Source organism: Somniosus microcephalus, chromosome 6 (assembly GCF_052327205.1).
Source record: "Somniosus microcephalus isolate GS21.2 chromosome 6, FLI_Smic_1.0, whole genome shotgun sequence".
In the NCBI taxonomy this organism is placed as follows: domain Eukaryota; kingdom Metazoa; phylum Chordata; class Chondrichthyes; order Squaliformes; family Somniosidae; genus Somniosus; species Somniosus microcephalus.
Genome location: NC_140992.1, coordinates 93,013,866 through 93,032,549, shown reverse-complemented (window position 1 = coordinate 93,032,549; position 18,684 = coordinate 93,013,866). Strand labels below are relative to the sequence as shown.

At 43.5% G+C, this 18,684-nt stretch overlaps 1 protein-coding gene across 1 annotated transcript; it reads left to right on the top strand.

The window, feature by feature from the left end:
- The first annotated feature begins 3,004 nt into the window (after positions 1–3,004).
- Positions 3,005–17,490, top strand: LOC147115887 (lysophosphatidic acid receptor 6-like). Its single transcript, XM_085990541.1, has 2 exons — positions 3,005–4,036; positions 16,508–17,490. Exons 1-2 carry the CDS (start codon positions 3,332–3,334, stop codon positions 16,550–16,552), a joined length of 750 nt encoding a protein of 249 aa, XP_085846667.1. The 5' UTR covers positions 3,005–3,331; the 3' UTR covers positions 16,553–17,490.
- The last annotated feature ends 1,194 nt before the right edge of the window (positions 17,491–18,684 follow it).

The window sequence follows — 18,684 nt, the reverse complement described above, 5'->3', positions numbered from 1 at the left end:
ACACACAGGCAACAGATTTTGCGTACAAAGGTTTATCTTTAATAAATGCTTAACAAACACTGTTCGTAGTTTAAAGTACAATTCCAAAATATAAGACTCACAACTTATATTGATATTACCCGATTTGGTCCGAGGTGATCAACCTCTGTCCAAACCTCGACGTAGGGTTTCTGTCCCCAGGTCCCTGCTGTCGAGTGTCGCTCCTAGGTCCTCGCTGCTATCTGGGGTTTTCCCTCCTGGTTTATACTATCCTATAATCTGTCCCATCTCTTTGGTTACACATTTGTTCCTTTTTTCCTGCGCCCTGATGATTAGTTTACCCTATTCCACATCCTGCCTCATCTCCTTGATTAGTTTACGTCTTACTTCATCCATTTTCTCCAATTGACCCATTGGGGGAAAATTCCGTTGTTTGCGCCTCCCGTTAGCACCTTAAGAGGGCGCTAATGCGGCGCAAAGCAACTAGCGCCCGGGCGCGGCGATGTTTGCGCCGCTCGCGAAATTAACTAGACATTTTGCAGCGGCGCTAAACACTATTGCCACGATCTCCTGCGCCGGCAAATTGTGACGTCAGTCGAGTGCGCAACGCCCCGTTAGCACCCCGGACTGGATATTGAGTGGCGCCCCCTGCCTTACTGCCTGCCGCTAGCAAAGACAGGTTGAGGGGAGCGTTATACTGTCAGAAAGGGACTAGGGGAGTGCTATTTAAAGGCGACCGCTTCCTGCCTTTTTTTGTCGGTGACATTTTTGCACCACGCATTCTGAGAGAGAGAGAGAGACGTCTGGAGAGATTCAATGCTGTGTGAAGGCGTTTTGAGTACTGCGCAGCACTTTGCAGGTTTATTTTGATTTGCCCTTCCTTGCTTCGCCAGCGCTCTGAGGTAGTGCCTCGCTCCTCAGCCTTTGCGCCTTAAAACTGGTGTGAAGCGCCTGATTTAGTGCTCCAATCACCTCCAGGGGCGATAAAAGCTAAGTTTACTGTCGGAGGCGATAATTAGCGCCAGGCGCTAAACTTTGCGCACGGCCGATAATGGCGCCCCAAATAGGGCGATACCAAATTTTCCTCCCCATTTTGTTAACTGGTGTCTGTAGTGACCTCACCCATGTCTGACAAGGTTACCTATGAGCCCTCTGTTCAGAACATTCCACGGCTGATACTGAACCTCTGCATTATTTACCCACTCTTTCAGTGTTCTTACTTAGACACTACTTCTTCCATTTTCCACAAGGGTTTCTCACAATTAGGTACATTGTACCTGTTGGATAGGACCAGTGTCTGTGGGGTTACCTCCTCTATCTCCCCTCGGTTCCCCTACCCTGCTGACTGACAGTCACACGCTCCCCTTCCTGCACCTGTGCTTGCCTCTGAAGTGTGACTATGCCGGAGAAAACAATCCAGAAATTCACCCCTCCTTTATGTGTCAGAGTGTCTCCAACTCGCACTGCAGCTCAAGGCCTCTGAGCTGCAGTGTCTCAAGGTACGGACATTTCCTGCAGGTGTGGTAATACCGGGACAGCCTCACTGCCTACAAACTCCCACATATTTCGGTACCGACACTGCCGTTTCTAGTTTCTAATTATTTATTTATTTGTTAGTAGTAATTTAATTTTAGATGTCATAAAATTACTTGAGATCGAAATTATATTTAGTAGATGGATTTAGAGAACTCCCCTGCTGCTCTTCAAAATACAGGTAGTGCCATGGGATCTTTTACGTCCACCTGAGAGGTTGAACATCGCATCAGAAAGATGGCACTGCCGACAATGCAGCGCTCCCTCAGTACTGCACTGAAGTGTCAGCCTCAATTATGAGTAGTACTTGAACAAACAACCTTCTGACTCAGAGGCAAGAGTGCTACCACGCAGCCAAGGCTGATACCTAGGGCTAGATTTTCAGTTGCTTGCGCCAGCAGTTAGCGCCTTAAGAGAAGTGATTTTCGGGCGCTATGCGTGTAGCGCCTGGGCGCAGCGCAGTTTGCGCCCCGCCCCAAATTAAGTTGCCCGTTAGCGCCGGCGCAAAGTTTAGCGGCCGCCCGGATGCGCACGCAGAAAATGACGTCACATCCTCGTGCAACGCCCTTTGGCCGCCCCGAATCCAAACTTCAGTCGGACCGCCCCATTGTGCGGCTGGCGTCCAGAGCGTTTGTAAAATGGAACGCAACACACCCTGGGGAGCGCAAATTAAAGGGCACTCGTATAAAAGGCACTCTGCATGTGTTGTGCGGAAGTAACCAGTGTGTTGTTGTGAACGGTGTATTGGGCCACCACATTATTATTATTCCTCCTCCTCCTCCTCCTCCTCCTCCTCCTCGTCTTCATCATCATCCCAGACTTTGCATTTGAAAAAAACACATGCACCCTTCCCCTTTAAGAGCTCACTGGCACCAGAGTGTCTGCCGTGCGCTGCGCCCGAGCTCGGGTGTTGCGCTCTCCACCGCCGGCTTAGCGCCTAAAGATACTAGTGGAACGCCTCTTTTAGCGCTCCACCAACCTCTTAGGGCGAAGCCACTGAATTTCCGGCAACGGGGCGCTACTTTGGGGCGGGCGATAACTTCGGGCGGGCGCTAAGCTTAGCGCCCCAAAACTGTCTATACTGAAAATCTAGCCCCTAATATCTTAAATAAATCTTAAATGGGTTAACATTGACATTAAAATGACACAGATCTGAAAATCTAAACCAAGTGTCAGCCTGTTATTCTTGCGTGGGATACATCATAGCCAAACCTAATCCTCCTCTGTCCTAACATATGCACAGATATATTTTCCAGCAGGGTTCACTGGAGGATACAATCAAGGTGGAAAATCTGACTGGTTTAGATCTGCCTAGACCAGAGGTATTGTAGTCAACTGCAACACTCCAGATGCTACCAGGCTGAAATCAGTTAGCAGAACACAGATAAGGATTGAGCCTGGGACTTCCCCAGTCTGTGTGACTCAACACCACATGGGTGGTCAATATGCTCACGCAAAGGCATCATGGGAATAACTGAAAATGCCCTTTTAACTATTTTTTCATGCTTTTTAAATATTGACGCGAGCTGTGTCACCATTCTGATTCTGACAAGCATGTGGCACAGGATGTGGTGAATGCTATAAACACGGGGTTATCAGAGCCAACTGCCCAACATTGCGTGACTGCTGGTCTTGGTAAGTTCGAATTGGTAGTTGTTGTTACTATAATAGTGTTTTCAGTTTAATTTGCTGAAACGTTTACACTCCTGAAATTGCAATAGAAAATTACAGAAAATTTAAGCACACAATAGAACTTGGTAAACTAAGTCGGATACCGTATATACAACCAACCTTCCCGCTTCCACTTTTATCAGGAAACATGTGCAATTTGAGCAACACAACGAACTTTGAATTCGTGAAGACATTTCAGTATGTAGTGTATATACCAACATTCATCGTGGGACTGATCATCAATTCAGTGGCGCTCTGGATACTTTGCTTTAGATTAAAGAAGTGGATGGAATCTACGATCTACATGACAAACCTGATATTTTCCGACATATTTCTGCTTTTCTCTCTGCCTTTCAAAATCCATGCCTACCGGGTGGTTGAAGACTGGCATCTGGGTCCAGGGTTCTGTGAGTTTGTGGAGTCCCTGTACTTTGTGAACACTTATGGGTCTATCCTGTTAATAACGCTGATATCTCTGGATCGGTACATCGCCATCAAACATCCTTTTCTGGCAAGAACCCTCAGATCGCCAAAGAAAGCCGCCATCGCCTGCACTGTGGTGTGGGTTTGTGTCTGGTCTGCAAGCATTCCAAATTACACCCAACCTAACAGTAATCAGCACGACGGACGGTGCTTCGCGAATTTTTCTGATTTTTGGAAAACGGGCACAATTCCCATGAGTATGATCACCATATTTTTAATTGCTGCCGTTACTGTGATTTTCTGTAGTATTCAGATAATCAGAACATTGCAAAGAGTGGATGAAGAGAGAGAAGATATGAACATGCGGACATCTGTGAATGTTATCTCTTCAAATCTGGCCACCTTCCTTCTCTGTTTTACACCATCTCAGGTAGCCATGCTGCTGTACTTTTTAGCAAGAAAATGCTATATAGCAAATGATCACTTGTCATCTCTGCGTGTCTTTCTCCAAATCTCTCAGTGTTTGGCAACCATAAACTGTTGCCTGGATGCAATGTACTACTATTTGATCATTCAGGAGTTCTGGAAATCAAAGGTAAAGATTTCAACCCATCTTTGTTGACTTCCAGAATTCAACTGTACATCATGGGCCTGATCAAATCAGTTTATAATCATCTACTGCTGCCCTTTGTATAACAATAATTTGGAGAATATTGGATGCTGGTAATGAAAATAGTCTCGCTGACGAGCTCACATGATAACATAGACTGAAAAATTGCTTTCCAATGTTTTGGATCCAATATTTTCAATGGTGGAAAACATTATTTTTACTTTTAGGCTGCTACCAATGAGGTAACTGATTGATTTTATTGGGGCCTTCATGTTGGCAAAGGGCAGCCTGAAAGAGATATTAATGTTTGAGCTGGTCACTTCAATGACGTGCCAAGGTCCAATGTGAATGTTCAGTCTAGATTGGCTGGAAAAGCAGCCTTTGGGACTGGTTTTAGTGAATTACAGATGAAATTTTAGGCTGTATTTTACTGACACTTTTGTATTATTGCAAATTGGTTTGAAGTGAGCACAAAGATGAAGGTTGCCATATAACTCAGAATAGTCAAGCCCTCAGGAGTCCATTACATATCAGTTTTAGTTTGCAAAAAGTGTAGTATAAAATCAATCTATGAAATATGGGTCACAAGCCCAGAATGTTAAGTAGAGTCAGGAAGTCAGTTGAGATACAGGACAAAAGGAAGTTCTGATTTTAAATATAAAAAGATAGAATTTAAGAGTTAAAACAAATAGTAAGCAGAAGAAATTATATAAAATAAAGGTTCAAAGGGTGCAAATAGAAGTTAGGAACGTAGAAAGAATCGAGAAATGTGAGGCAGCACAGAAGGAGCAAATTCAAACTTTTCATTTAAATTTTTTACCAAAATGTATTTAGTCATTCTTTGAATATTAATTAATATGGTTAGGAAGGTAGAAGGAAGCTTTCAATGCAACATTCAAAATGGCATTTTACATTTACTTTCTTTTAAAACAGCGCCATGTTATATTCAAATTTAATGGGGCCTTGGTACATATGGGATTCACTGCTCTTTAAAGATGAATATTATTCTGGAGGAATTGCTTTCAATGTTAAGCAGGAAGAAAGATCTATATTTATAACATGTTCTACTTAATAGGAAATATTTCAACTTGCACAGGGCTGGAAGTAATCTTGGTATACATGTCATGTTGGTTTCTCTCTTGAATGACTTATCCAGTGGGTCCACCTTCAGTTTTCTACAATTGCAGTGAGGAGGGATTGGCAACCTCCCTGCTCCTGTTTGTTGATCCAAGCAGCTAAGTCCAGATCAAAGAATCAATACCAGTCAGTTTTGAGCCCCAGCTAGAATGATGTTTCACTTGAGTTTGAAATCAGCAGCCAGAAGCAGAAAGGATGTCAATCCTTGTCCCGTGGATCTCTGTGCATTAGATCAAGACATGAGTTAGAATGGCCGATTATTCTACCTATCGCTAAGAGTCCAATTCATGATATAGGAGCTAAATCAAAGTGCGGGTTTCCATTAAAATCAATGCAGAAAATCTAGGATGCACATAGGCCACCCCCTTGTCTATGCTACTGAAGTGGATACCCAAAATCCTGGGTCAACATAAGACTAAAAATAATTAGCAAATCATGCATATATTTAATTGCGAGTCTTCTTTGGCACTGCTCATGGCAAGTCAGAGGATGTAACTTTTTTAAGGACAAATTATACCATGTAAAATAGGATGTTGGGGTGTGCCTTTTAAGGCTAGAAGGCATAATTGTTCTCTGTCTTTGGAATTAATGGTGGGTTCACTTCAGAATTCAGGTTGCAAATGAGAGCCCTGGCTTTGTTTAATTGACAGGACAATCAAGAATTTGTAGGCATTGTGGAATCGGAGAATGTTCTTGGAGAGAGGTAATGATGGCAGATGAAAGTTCCAATAAAATCCCCATGGAATTTTGGAGACGTTAAAACTAAACTGTAACTTAAAAGGGAGGCAAATGATAAAGTTAGGGCTAACAATACTAATGATAATCATGAGGAATATAGAAAGTGTAGTAAGTAGGGGAAAATGGAGAATAAAAGGGCTAAAGGAGAATATGAAAAAAGGCTAGCAGATAATATAAAAGAAAATAGTAAGGGATTTTATAAGCATATAAAATGAATTGCTAAAGAGAGAGTAGATCTACTCAAGGATAAAGGAGGGAGTCCAATTGTGGAGGATAAAGAGATATCAAATAAATATTTTGCATTGGTTTTTACAAATGATGGTAAAAGTGAGAGCATAGGTGTGCTAAAGGAGAATATGGAAAAATTGAAAGAGCTAACTGTAGAAAAGAATTTGGTTCTGAAAAAAAGGGGAACACAAGATGAATAGGTCACCGGGCCCTAATGGCACACACCCTAGGCTGTTGAAATAAGTTAGAGAGGAGATAACAGAGGATTTGGCTGCAATTTTTGTATTTTTGTTAAATATGCAAATTGTTCCATGCGACTGGAGAGTAGCTGATGTAATGCCCTTGTTCAAGAAATGATAGAAAGATAAACTATAGTCGAGGTTGTCTAATGTCAGTTGTGGACAAACTCTAAGGGCTGGATTTTACCAATGGGGAGCTTTTGGAGGCGGGACTCCCACTTGTTAGATTTCAGTCCCGCCTACATCAACTTCTGGCCAACCCGCGCTATTTTCACTTGATTGACCTTGTTAAGCCCACCCAGCGGACTTAGCAGGCCAATTAAGGGAAAGCCAGTTACAGAGAATGTCAATGTATGACGTTTCATCTGTCAAAAATGTTTGACAGATGAATTGTCATCGTTTGACAGCTCTATGAAGCTGTCAAACACTGACATTCTCTGTGGTTTGATGAGTTCTTGAATTCAAGACTCATCAAACCTCTTTCTTTAGCAGAAATTAGATGGTTGTTGCATTGGAGAATGCAACAACCATCTGTCATCTCTGCCGCGGAGGTGCGAGACTCTCCGCATACCCACCGATTGAAGCCTGCAGGAAGAAACAAAGGTAAATAAACTTTTACTAACACTTTCCACTTACCTCACATACTCACCTCTCTACACTTGCACCCATCACTTACCTTCACAGCGCACTTTTGCACCCCTCCGACCCCCGCAGACCCATTGCTCATCTCGGTGACCCTGGCGGGGTTCAGAGCCTTCGGGAAGCCCGCACTTGTGTGGGCAAAATGGGGGTAATCCTCTTATCTGCCTGTTAACAGGCAGATAAGTGGCACTAATCCTCTTCCCGCCTTCAAGGAGACGGGACCCGGCGCAGGTCAGCTACCCGCCTCCTGGCAAGATGGCACGGAGGCGGGTTGTGGGTGGGTTGGGCATTTGTGGGCAAACTCTTAGAATCCATAACTCAAGACAAAATTAGTAAGCATTTGGAAATGTGTGGGTTAACGATATTCACTGCCTAATCTCCTTGCTGCTGTAGGCAGTACAAAAAATTGCCCGCTGCTATAAACCATTACTATGGACATGGGGGGGGGGGGGGTAGAATCTCCATAGGGATGTCCCCTACCTCACTGTTTCGGAAGAAATGGCAGTTTATGCCAATTCTGTTGAGTTTCCGCCAATCTTCCACGAAAGTTACAGCAGGAGATCTGGTGAGGAATTCATAATGGAAAGTGTGCCAAAACATGACAACACGTATGGTTTTGCAGTCAGGAAATGCACATAGGTGTGTGATTTTTAATATATTCATAGTATATTTGAGGTTTGCTTTTGCAATAGAGATGGATTGCAGTCCTTCTTTGTCTTTTAAGTATTCTTTGATGGAGGTGCTTACTTCATAGTGGAATTTAAAATTATCCGCCCCTGGAAAAAACTCTCTCCCAACTCTCTTACAACTGCACTTATGAAATACCAACTGTCCAGCCTCTGGCCCTCCATTCACCATGACATTTCTGCAGCTACCGATCTGCTCAACCACACCCTCACCACTATCTTTGATGCCCTAGTCCCTACTAAAGCAATTACCCTCTATCACCCTGGCCGGTCCCTCGGTACGGCTCTCATCTTCGCTCCCTTAAGTCCAAGGGAAGCAGACTCGAACGGATATGGCGGACAACTGATTTAGCCATTCACCGCCAGATCTGGGTGGACCACATAAAGCACTATCGGGCCCTGCTCTCGTCTGCCAAAATTGCTCACTATTCCAGAATCATTCTGGAATGCAAAGATAAACTCCGGCTCCTATTCTCTACTGCTAACCATCTTGTTAAACCTCTCTCCCCTGTCTCCTCCACCCTCACCTCCGATAACAAATGTGAGGAGCTCATGGACTTCTTTGTCTCTAAGATTGAGACCATCCATTCAGCTGCCTCTGCCACTTCCCTTCCTTCCCCTAGCCCACTGGGCCAAACTTCCTCTAAGGTTCCCCCCTGCTCTAGCCCTGAACTCACATCTTTCTCCAGTTTCTCTCCGATCTTCCCTCATGACCTCTCTGCGCTCATCTTGTCTATGAGACCCACCTCCTGCTCCCTTGACCCTATGCCCACCAAACTGCTGACCACCCAACTTCCTTTTCTGGCTCCCATGTTAGCTGATATTGTTAACGGTTATCTCTCCTCAGGTACTGTCCCCCCCTCCCTCAAATCTGCCGTCATCACCCCTCTCCTAAAAAAAACCAAACCTTGATCCCTCCGTCCTTACAAACTACCACCCCATCTCCAACCTCCCTTTCCTCTCCAAATTCCTTGAACGTGTTGTTGCCTCCCAAATCCATGCCCATCTTTCCTGCAATTCCATGTTTGAATCCCTCCAATCAGGTTTCCGCCCTTGCCACAGTACTGAAACGGCTATCATCAAAGTCACAAATGATATCCTTTGTGACTGTGACCAAGTTAAGCTAGTCCTCCTCGTCCTTCTTGACTTGTCTGCAGCATTTGACACAGTTGACCACTCTATCCTTCTCCAACGCCTCTCCACCGTCGTCCAGCTGGGTGGGACTGCGCTCGCCTGGTTCCATTCTTATCTATCTAATCGTAACCAGAGAATCACCTGCAACAGCTCCTCTTCCTGCTCCCGCATTGTTACCTCTGGTGTCCCCCAAGGATCTATCCTTGGCGCTCCCCTGTTTCTCATCTACATGTTGCTCCTTGGCATCATCATCCAAAAACACAGCATCAGTTTCCACATGTACGGTACGACACCCAGCTCTACCTCACTACTTCTTCTCTCGACCCCTCCACGGTGTCTAAATTGTTAGGCTGCTTGTCCGACATACAGTTCTGGATGAGGAAAAACTTTCTCCAATTAAATATTGGGAAAACCGAAGCCATTGTTTTCGGTCCTCATCACAAACTCCATTCCCTAGCCCTTGCCTCAGCTCATCTGCTGCTGAAACCCTCATCCATGCCTTTGTTACCTCTAGCTTGACTATTCCAACGCACTCCTGGCTGGCCTCCCACATTCCACCCTACGTAAACTTGAGGTCATCCAAAACTCAGCTGCCCGTGTCCTAACTCGCACCAAGTCCCGCTCACCCATCTCCCCTGTGCTCGCTGACCTACATTAACTCCCAGTTAAGCAGCGCCTCGATTTCAAAATTCTCATCCTTGTTTTCAAATCCCTCCATGGCCTTGGCCCTTCCTATCTCTGTAATCTCCTTCAGCCCCACAACCCCCCGAGATATCTGTGTTCCTCTAATTCTGCCCTCTTGAGGATCCCTGATTATAATTGCTCAACCTTTGATGGCCGTGCCTTCTGTTGCCTAGGCCCTAAGCTCTGGAATTCCCTGCCTAAACCTATCCGCCTCGCTACCTCCCTTTCCTCCTTTAAGATGCTCCTTAAAACCAACCTCTTTGACCAAGCTTTTGGTCATCTGCCCTAATTTATCCTTATGTAGATCGGTGTCAAATGTTTTGTCTTAAAATACTCCTGTGCAGCGCCTTGGGACGTTTTGCTATGTTAAAGACGCTATATAAATACAAGTTGCTGTTGTTGTTATAAGCTGACACTCTGCCGTCTAACTGTGAACATTATGGTTCTCTTACATTTTCTAATTTGCACATGCAAAATTGTACTCATTAAGATTGTTCACTTTTGGTCCCAGTGACTGAATCAAATATTTCAAGGTCAGATATGGAGAACATGAAATAGCTGAAATGCAAAGCTCTCACCATTTTGCTCCTTGGTGCCATACTTGATTGAATTCTGCCTGATGTCAAGGGCAGCTACTCACATCTCTCCTTTGGATTCAGCTCTTATATCCATGTCTGTATCAAGGGTGTGATGAGGTCTGAAGCGGAGTGTTCTGGAGCAACCCAAACTGAGGTGAACAGGTTATCGATGGGTAGGTGTCACTGGATGGCATGTTTGATGGCTCCTTCCATCACTTTGCTGATGATTGGAAGGAGGCTGATAGGGCAGTAATTAGCCAGGTTAGATTTATCCTGTTACTTATGGATAAGACATACCTGGATAATCATCCACATTGTCAGGTGGATGCCAGTGTAATAGCTGTACTGGAAGAGCTTAGATAGAGTTGCGGCTAGCCCTGGTGCACATGTAACATTTGCATATTGAATTATCATTGGCCCGCAGGCATCTGTAAGGAATACCGATTATATTCACATGTGATCACATGCTGAGTTGTCATTGGCCTGCAGGCATCTGTAAGGACTACTATTGTTTTGAAGACCCAGGCTAGGGGTCCTAATGTCAGGCTTGTCTCCATTGGAGCTGCTATGAGTAAGATCAGACCTAATGCTTAATAAAAGAGTTAAACTGTAATACTCTGTTGTCCTGCAATTTATTATTTTTGTACAAAGTGTGCAAAACAAGACAGCACATACTTTCCGTATTACAGCCAGAATGTTGTCAGGGTCCATAGCCTTTGCTGTGTCTAATGCATTCAACCAATTCTTAATGTCATGTGGAATGAACTGAAATGGCTGGATACTGGCATCTATAATGCTGGGAAGTTAAAAGGAGGCCAAGTAGGATTGTCCACTCAGTAGCCAAGCCGATTTCATACAAGACCATCAATACAGGACAATCAATTGGATAGATAAGACTTTTACAAAGCCTTTGTTGCCAGAATAAAACTTAGACTCTACTAATAAGACAACATTCCAAGCTAATGCTAATGATACAAAGCTAGGTGGGACAGTAAGCTGTGAGGAGAACACAAAGAGTCTGCAATGGAATATAAATAGACTAAGTGAGTGGGCAGTAAGGTGGCAGATGGTGTATAGTGTAGGGAAATTTGAGGTTATTCACTTTGGTAGGAAGAATAGAAAAACAGAATTTTTTTAAATAGTGAGAAACTTTCAAATGTTGGTGTTCAGAGAAATTTGGGTGTTCTCATGCAGAAACACAGAAAGCTAGCATGCAGGTACAGCAAGCAATAAGGAAAGCAAATGGCATGTTGGCCTTTATTGCAAGGGGGGTTGGAGTATAAGAGTAAGGAAGTCTTGCTACAGTTGTACAGGGCCTTGGTGAGACCACCTGAAGTACTGTGCACAGTTTTGGTCTCCTTATCTAAGGAAGGATATACTTGCCTTGTAGGTGGTGCAACAAAGGTTCACTAGATTGATTCCTGGGATGAGAAGATTGTGTAGAATGGGCCTATACTCTCTGGAGTTTAGAAGAATGAAAGGTGATCTCATTGAAACATGCAAGATTCTGAAGGGGATTGATAGGGTAGATGCTGAGAGGTTGTTTGCCCTAGCTGGAGTCTCTAGAACTAGGGGGCATAGACTCAGGATAAGCGATCAGCCATTTAAGACCATGATGAGGAGGAATTTCTTCACTCAGAGGGTTGTGAACCTTTGGAATTTTCTGCCCCAGAGGGCTGTGAATGCTGAGTCTTTGAGTATATTCAAGGCTGAGATAGATAGATTTTTGGACTCTAGGGGAATCAAGGGATATGGAGATCGAGTGGGAAAGTGGAGTTGAGGTCGATGATCAGCCATGATCTTATTGAATGGTGGAGCAGGTGCGAGGGGCCATATGGCCTGCTCCTGCTCTTATTTACGTGCTACACTGTCGGAGGTACCGTCTTTCGGATGAGATGTTAAACCGAGGCCCCGTCTGCTCTCTCAGGTGGACGTAAAAGATCCTGTGGCACTATTTCGAAGAAGAGCAGGGGAGTTATCCCCAGTGTCCTGGTCAATATTTATCCCTCAACCAACATAACAAAAACAGATTATCTGGTCATTATCACATTGCTGTTTGTGGGAGCTTGCTGTGCGCAAATTGGCTGCCCCATTTCCCACATTACAACAGTGACTCCACTTCAAAAATTACTTCATTGGCTGTAAAGCACTTTGAAACATCCGGTGGTCGTGAAAGGCGCTATATAAATGCGAGTCTTTCTTTTTTTCTTTATTTCTTATGTTCTTATGTTCTTATGATATGTATTTATACTTTGATTGGAGATAAGGTTATAGTGGTAAATGAACACTTTAAGTATTAGACAAAATAAGTTATATTGCCTGGTCACATCCAAAGTGAATCAAACTACAGCACTTTTTACATTAGACACTCCCTCTATTTTGAAATAGTAAATGTCTCCCTGTTCAATCGCTTGTTGATAGCAGTTAGGTATGGTTTCTTATTTCTCACACATGATAGATTTTCAAGTGATTACCTCTTTTTAGTCCACGAATGTAAATATGCAATTCTCGACATGAATTTACTACTAACTGTTACATTACAGTGTTTTCACAAAAATATTTTGTCTGTAAGCTATTTAGAAATTAAGGGGGAGAAATTCGGACGATAAAACTTTAAAAGTTGAAGAATTAGCACCAAGCACTAATCATTTTGACTCCCGCGAAATCCATTGTTAGTGCTCCAAGAGGGAAGTAGAGTGCTAAATCAAGCGCTACACTCCTAACTTAGGGCTCTACCCTCTGAGAGTGGGGCGCTACTGGCAGAGCGATAAAGAAGGTCACGCGCAGTCCAAACGGCACTCTTTAATCATACAGGCTGCTTCCATCTCTTAAAGGGAAGGGCCAATCATGCTGTATAACCTCATAGCCATCAGTGGTGTTTTTCAACATGACCTGGGCAATTGCCATTGCAGCCCCCATCACTTTCAGAAAGTGCAGCATTTGGAGATGTTTGAGGAAAAGCTGTCAAAAATGTTGTGCCAGCAGTAGACTGGCGCAAGTAATAAACGGTGCGATCACTGAAAGCGCCTTTTCGCAATGTTCAAGTAACACGGAAGCATTCCCTTTAATTACCGCTCCTGCAGCGCCCTTCCGAGTGCACAACGCCTCCTGTTACTGGTGTTGTCGGTGCGAGGCACTAAAGCAGGGGGCGAAAGGAAATTTTGAATCGGGGCGTTGGACACGCATTGACGTCACCATGTGAGGCACTAGTGGCCTAGGCGCTAACAGTTACCGCCAGCGCTAATTCGCCACTGAAGGTCGAGTGCGGAGTTGGATTTGCTGTGGCCAGGCGCTAACCTCTTAGTGCCCCGTTAGCGCCCCCGCCAGGCGCTAATGGGAGGCGTTAACCTACCGAATTTTGCGGCCTAAGTGTATTGCTGTGTTCCATGAAAGTCTCATACTTTATTAGCCTATTGTGTTGAGTGAATAAAAAATATTTTGCAAAGCATTTCTTGTGCTGTGGCATTTATGAAATAAAATTTAAATCTATCTTTTCCACATGGTACAAAATTTTGGCATTAATCTTAAGTTCGTACAATTCCATTCTAAAATAACCAATATGTAGAGCTTGTCATCACTGGGTATCCATAGTCATCAGGCATCCAAATGGTGTTTGTGGGCTTTTAAAGCAGTTGCCCAATGAGACAAGCCATTTTTTCTTCTCCGCTGCCTTCTTCATATACTTCTACCCAACCTTCACTCATCACCTCAATTCCATTTGCAACTGAACCACAGTAAGAATAGATGGATTAGTTTCAAAGTTCCTTCTTTCAATAGTATTCCCTGAACATAAAAATCATTAACAACAAGAGGGGGTGCTGCTGTTCTCCAAAAGGCTTATGAAACAGGAAGGGAAGGAAGACGTTGAAGTGCAAGGAGTGGCTGGAAAGGAAATCTTAGATGCATATGGATAGGGCAAGTAGGAGGACTTGGAGTTATTAAACAAGTCCAGGACAGCCATGCAGAGCAGAGACAGGAAGAGGGAATTGAAGGAAAATACATTTGGATATTGGAGGTTGGAGGAGTTGAGATCAGAGTCAAGCAGGATTTGAATTTCAGGCAAACATTGGGGCAGAATTTGTGCTGCTGTCTAATTGCAACTCAGGTGTACGAAATGTGTTGAGCACTGGTCCAAAGTTAATATTTAGCCTAAAATGTTTAAGATGTTACGTGCAAATTACACCAGCAATCAGATAGAATCTATTCATCTTTCCTCAAATCTTTCTGAATTAACTGCAGTTAACTCTTAATGATTGGGTTAAAGCTTACATTCAAAAGGGAAATCTGAAGTACACCTTCATTCAGCTCAGATGAAGGATCTAACTCCATGATGTAGTACATTAAGCTTCTAACCAGTGGTTGAATCAGAAAAAGATATGCCTTTCTACACAGGCATCAGTGGGGCCATTTTACAAATTTGTGCTGCTGATAGGCAAGACCCATTGGATATTAATCAGGAATAGAAACACTGGCTGAATCTTTTGCATCCCTAGCCAGGGAAACTGAGGTCAATCGTAGAACCCTAGCCCTGCTACTTCTGAAATCAGCTAACTCCATACAGGCTAGGAATTCAAGCTGACTTTGTGGCCCTGAGCTGCATCTCATTTACACCAATGGGAAATCAACTGCACCCGCTGATGGAGATCTGTTTGCACCAGAATTTCATGAGTCGGCTTATCTGCGTATCCATTAGAGTAGCCATTGGCTTTTTAAAAAGGAGTTGTTAGAGATTAAGATTGAGAAATAGTAAGTGAAACTATTTTACACAAAATTATTACTTATAGGAACATAGGAACAGGAGTAGGCCATTTAGCTCCTCGAGTCTGTTCCACCATTCAATGGGATCATGGCTGATCTGTGACCTAACTCTAAATACCCACCTTTACCACATATCCCTTAATACCTTTGGTTAACAAAAACCTAGCATCAATTACCATTTGCGGAAGAGAGTTCCAAACTTCTACCATCCTTTGTGTGTAGAAGTGTTTCCTAACTTCACTCCTGAAAGGCCTGGCTCACAGTATTCCAGGTGTGGTCTAACCAGATATTAGTACATGCGATTGAAATAAATACAGTAGACATACAACCCGTGATAGATAAGGGTGATCTACGGCCCTGGAACGGAACAAAACAACCGAACGGATGGTAAGGCAGTACGGTGGTCTTGGATTGGGTAGATTCCTGCAGTCTGTGGCAGTGGTCACTTCCGTTGGGTCGTCCCTCGAGCTGTTAGAGGTGTTAGGCCGTCAGCCACCTCAGAGACTAAACTTAACCAAGGTGTTAAGCCGTAGCCACCTCGGGGAAGCCTTCTAACTGCCTGTTGCCCTCTCTCAGTCGTCTGTTTTTATACCTTATTTCGATGGGCTGGTGGATACCTGGTGTCAATCATTTTCACCCATCCCATTGTCGAATTACAAGGGAGAGGCTATCTATGACAGCCCCCTCCCAGCCTCATGAGGTCATTTTCTTCCTTATCTCTGTTCTAAAGGTCTTGTTGCCTTCTCGTAGACAGCTTGTTTATCCTACAGTTCCTTGCTGCTTCCCTTATCAGGCCTAGTTATGCCCACTCGAAGGCCTGTTTTTCTGTTCTGACCTCATAATTCAGCTCTCTGTACAGCTAATTTTCTGACATGACTGGAATCTTTTTGTGTCATCAACTTAGGCAAACTGCTGATCTAGGGAACCCGTAACAGTCTATTATTTCTGTCAATCCACGATTTCTTACAATTAGCCTTTTTGATTATTTTCTGTACCTGTCCATGACATTTTAATGATCTATGTATAATGGGGCAGAAATTCGGATCGGGGGCTTGCCGCGCGTGCAAGCCCCCGATCTGCACTTACCCGACGCGCCTGCCGTTCACCTCCAGGGACGCCTGGAATTCCTTTTTGAAAGAGAAGAATCCCGGGCAGCGTATGACGTCACGCCGCCCAGGAGTGCAGCCAGCGCGAAGCCTGTAGCGCGCTGTGCAACTGAGACACGCCCCTTAAGGTCTCATTGTAATAGGACACGCCCCCAATCTTTCCAAGCAGCTGCAGAGGACTTTGTAGTTACACAGCTGCAGGGAAAGTAGGTTATCTGCTATTTTATGAATGTTTTGCGAACTTTTATAAAAAAATTTAAACGTTTAAATGATTTTGATGACTCTTAGATAGTTTTAAAGAGAATTGAAGCTATTTAAGCATTTTTTAAAGCCTTGAAAACATTCTATTAATTCTTTTCAGTTAATTAGCAAAGTGAAACGGCTGGAATTAGCACATTTCACGTGATTAAAAGAACTCAGAACTTCACTGATGATGACCTCAGCAATCTCCTCAACGTCACAGTGCAGAGCCACTTTGGTCCCAGGAGCCAGCAGCTGCGCCAGTCATGATGCAGGGCAGCGTAGAATTGCCTCAGCAACAACCCTTTCCTCAAGCCGCTGCTGAAGAGCAGGAACAATCTGACAGGGCCCTTGCAAATAGATCTGGACGGCTCCAGTCACGGGTAGTGAAAAGGCGCAGGAAACATTAGAGTGTCACCTTCAGCTCACTCCGCCACCTTCAACCCTCAGTCGCACAGGCCAGTTGGCAAATCGTTAAATAGTTATATTTTTCACTTTATTTAAATGTTAAATGTTTTCTAACATATTTAAATTCAAGTGTTTATTTATGAAGGAAAGGATAGGTAACATTATCGTTTCAGCAGTACACCCAGTAATCAATGTTGAAAGAATTTAAACATTTATTTAACTTCAAAAACTTTTACAACAAATGTTACAAAATTATAAAATAGCTAGTTTGCACTTTGATTGTCTGTATTGCAGTAAGAAAGTAAAAATTACTGTAAAATGTTTACACTTTCTTTTGTAACAGTCACCATTTTGCACATGTTTGAAAACGTTGAAAGAGGTAGTTAGCATCTTAATTTTTGTAATTTCACTAAGAATCAAACGCAAATGAGTTAAACCTGTTTACAAAGTGATTTCAAAATTGTTAATGTTAACATTTTTAAATTGCATAAAATAGGTCATTAACATCCTTGAACGAAGAAAGAAAGACAAGTAAAAGCGAACTCTTGCCAATAACACTTCCTCACAGTTCCTGTCCATAAATTTTTTTAAAGTTCATAACTGTTACTTAAAATTTACAAGTTATTCACTTTATACATTGAAACTGAATCTGAAAAGTGTTTGATTATACAATAAAAGGTCACTGTTTCACTTCAATATGTGTCTGCTTCTGTCTTTGCCTTGCGGGGGGAGGGGTAGTTACAGGGCGTAACTACCACGTGAAGGTGTTGGCTACCAGCAGTTCGCGAGCAGCCTTAGATTCGGCGGCACTGGGCTCCTCCCCATGAGGCCTGGCAGCATGCACATTGACATCGCCTTCATCCTCCATTTCAACAGGCAGCTGTTCCTCATTGTTAAGGGTCAGTCCTTCCTGCAGGGCAAGGTTGTGCAAAGCACAACAGGCCAGCACAATCCTTGCCACTTTCTGGTGCGAGCACTGCAAGGTCCCCCCTGACCTAGCCAGACACAGGAAGCGTGATTTCAGAACTCCTATTGTCCTCTCCACCACTTGACGTGTAGACGCATGTGCATGGTTGTATCACAGGACTACTCCTCACACAGACGTACCTGTTCGGAGTAAATGGAAATAGTTGTTACAGTTATTTTAATAAACTGAGTGCCTATAACATCAACTCGGCCTATGCCAGGAAGCATGCTTTAACGGCTTGCAAACACATCCTTCCCGCCTGATGAATATCACAGGCCTAGATCCTTTTCTAATAAATTACATTTGCAGAAATTCATCATTACATAAATACATTCATCCACGTACTAAAAGGAATACACACATAAATGCACATCCTTAATGGAATATATACAGACATACATACAATCATACATACATACTTACTAAATATTACTGATGACAATTTCATTTTGTAAGCATTTTATTATTTTTAAAACAGTAAATTTCACATTTTATAAAAATAAATTCAATGAGGCCTTGTCCACAACAGCCACAATTGCTCCTTCTACCTACAGTACTGAAAAACCGTTTTAAACAAAAAAAATTTTTTAAACTTACCTCAGCCTTTCTTAAAATAACTTTCCTCCCTTTCCCAAACAGAAATAGAATGACTTTCAGAAGCTCCACGATGACAGACTTCTTCCTCCGCAGCTTCTCGATAGCTTTACTCCTGCTTTTTTCATTTCCAAGTTGTCAGGACTTACCCTCACTGAATCCATGAATGAAATCGACGAAGTTCACTGCGCACGCGCTGCCTGTGCAGTCGCACGCGCTGTGCCTCTGAACCCCTTCGTTCAGAGGACAGGAAATGCCGGTTTTCCCCGCATGCGCTGTGCATGCTGAAAACCGGCATTTCCTCCGGCCAGACACGTGAGTACCCCGAC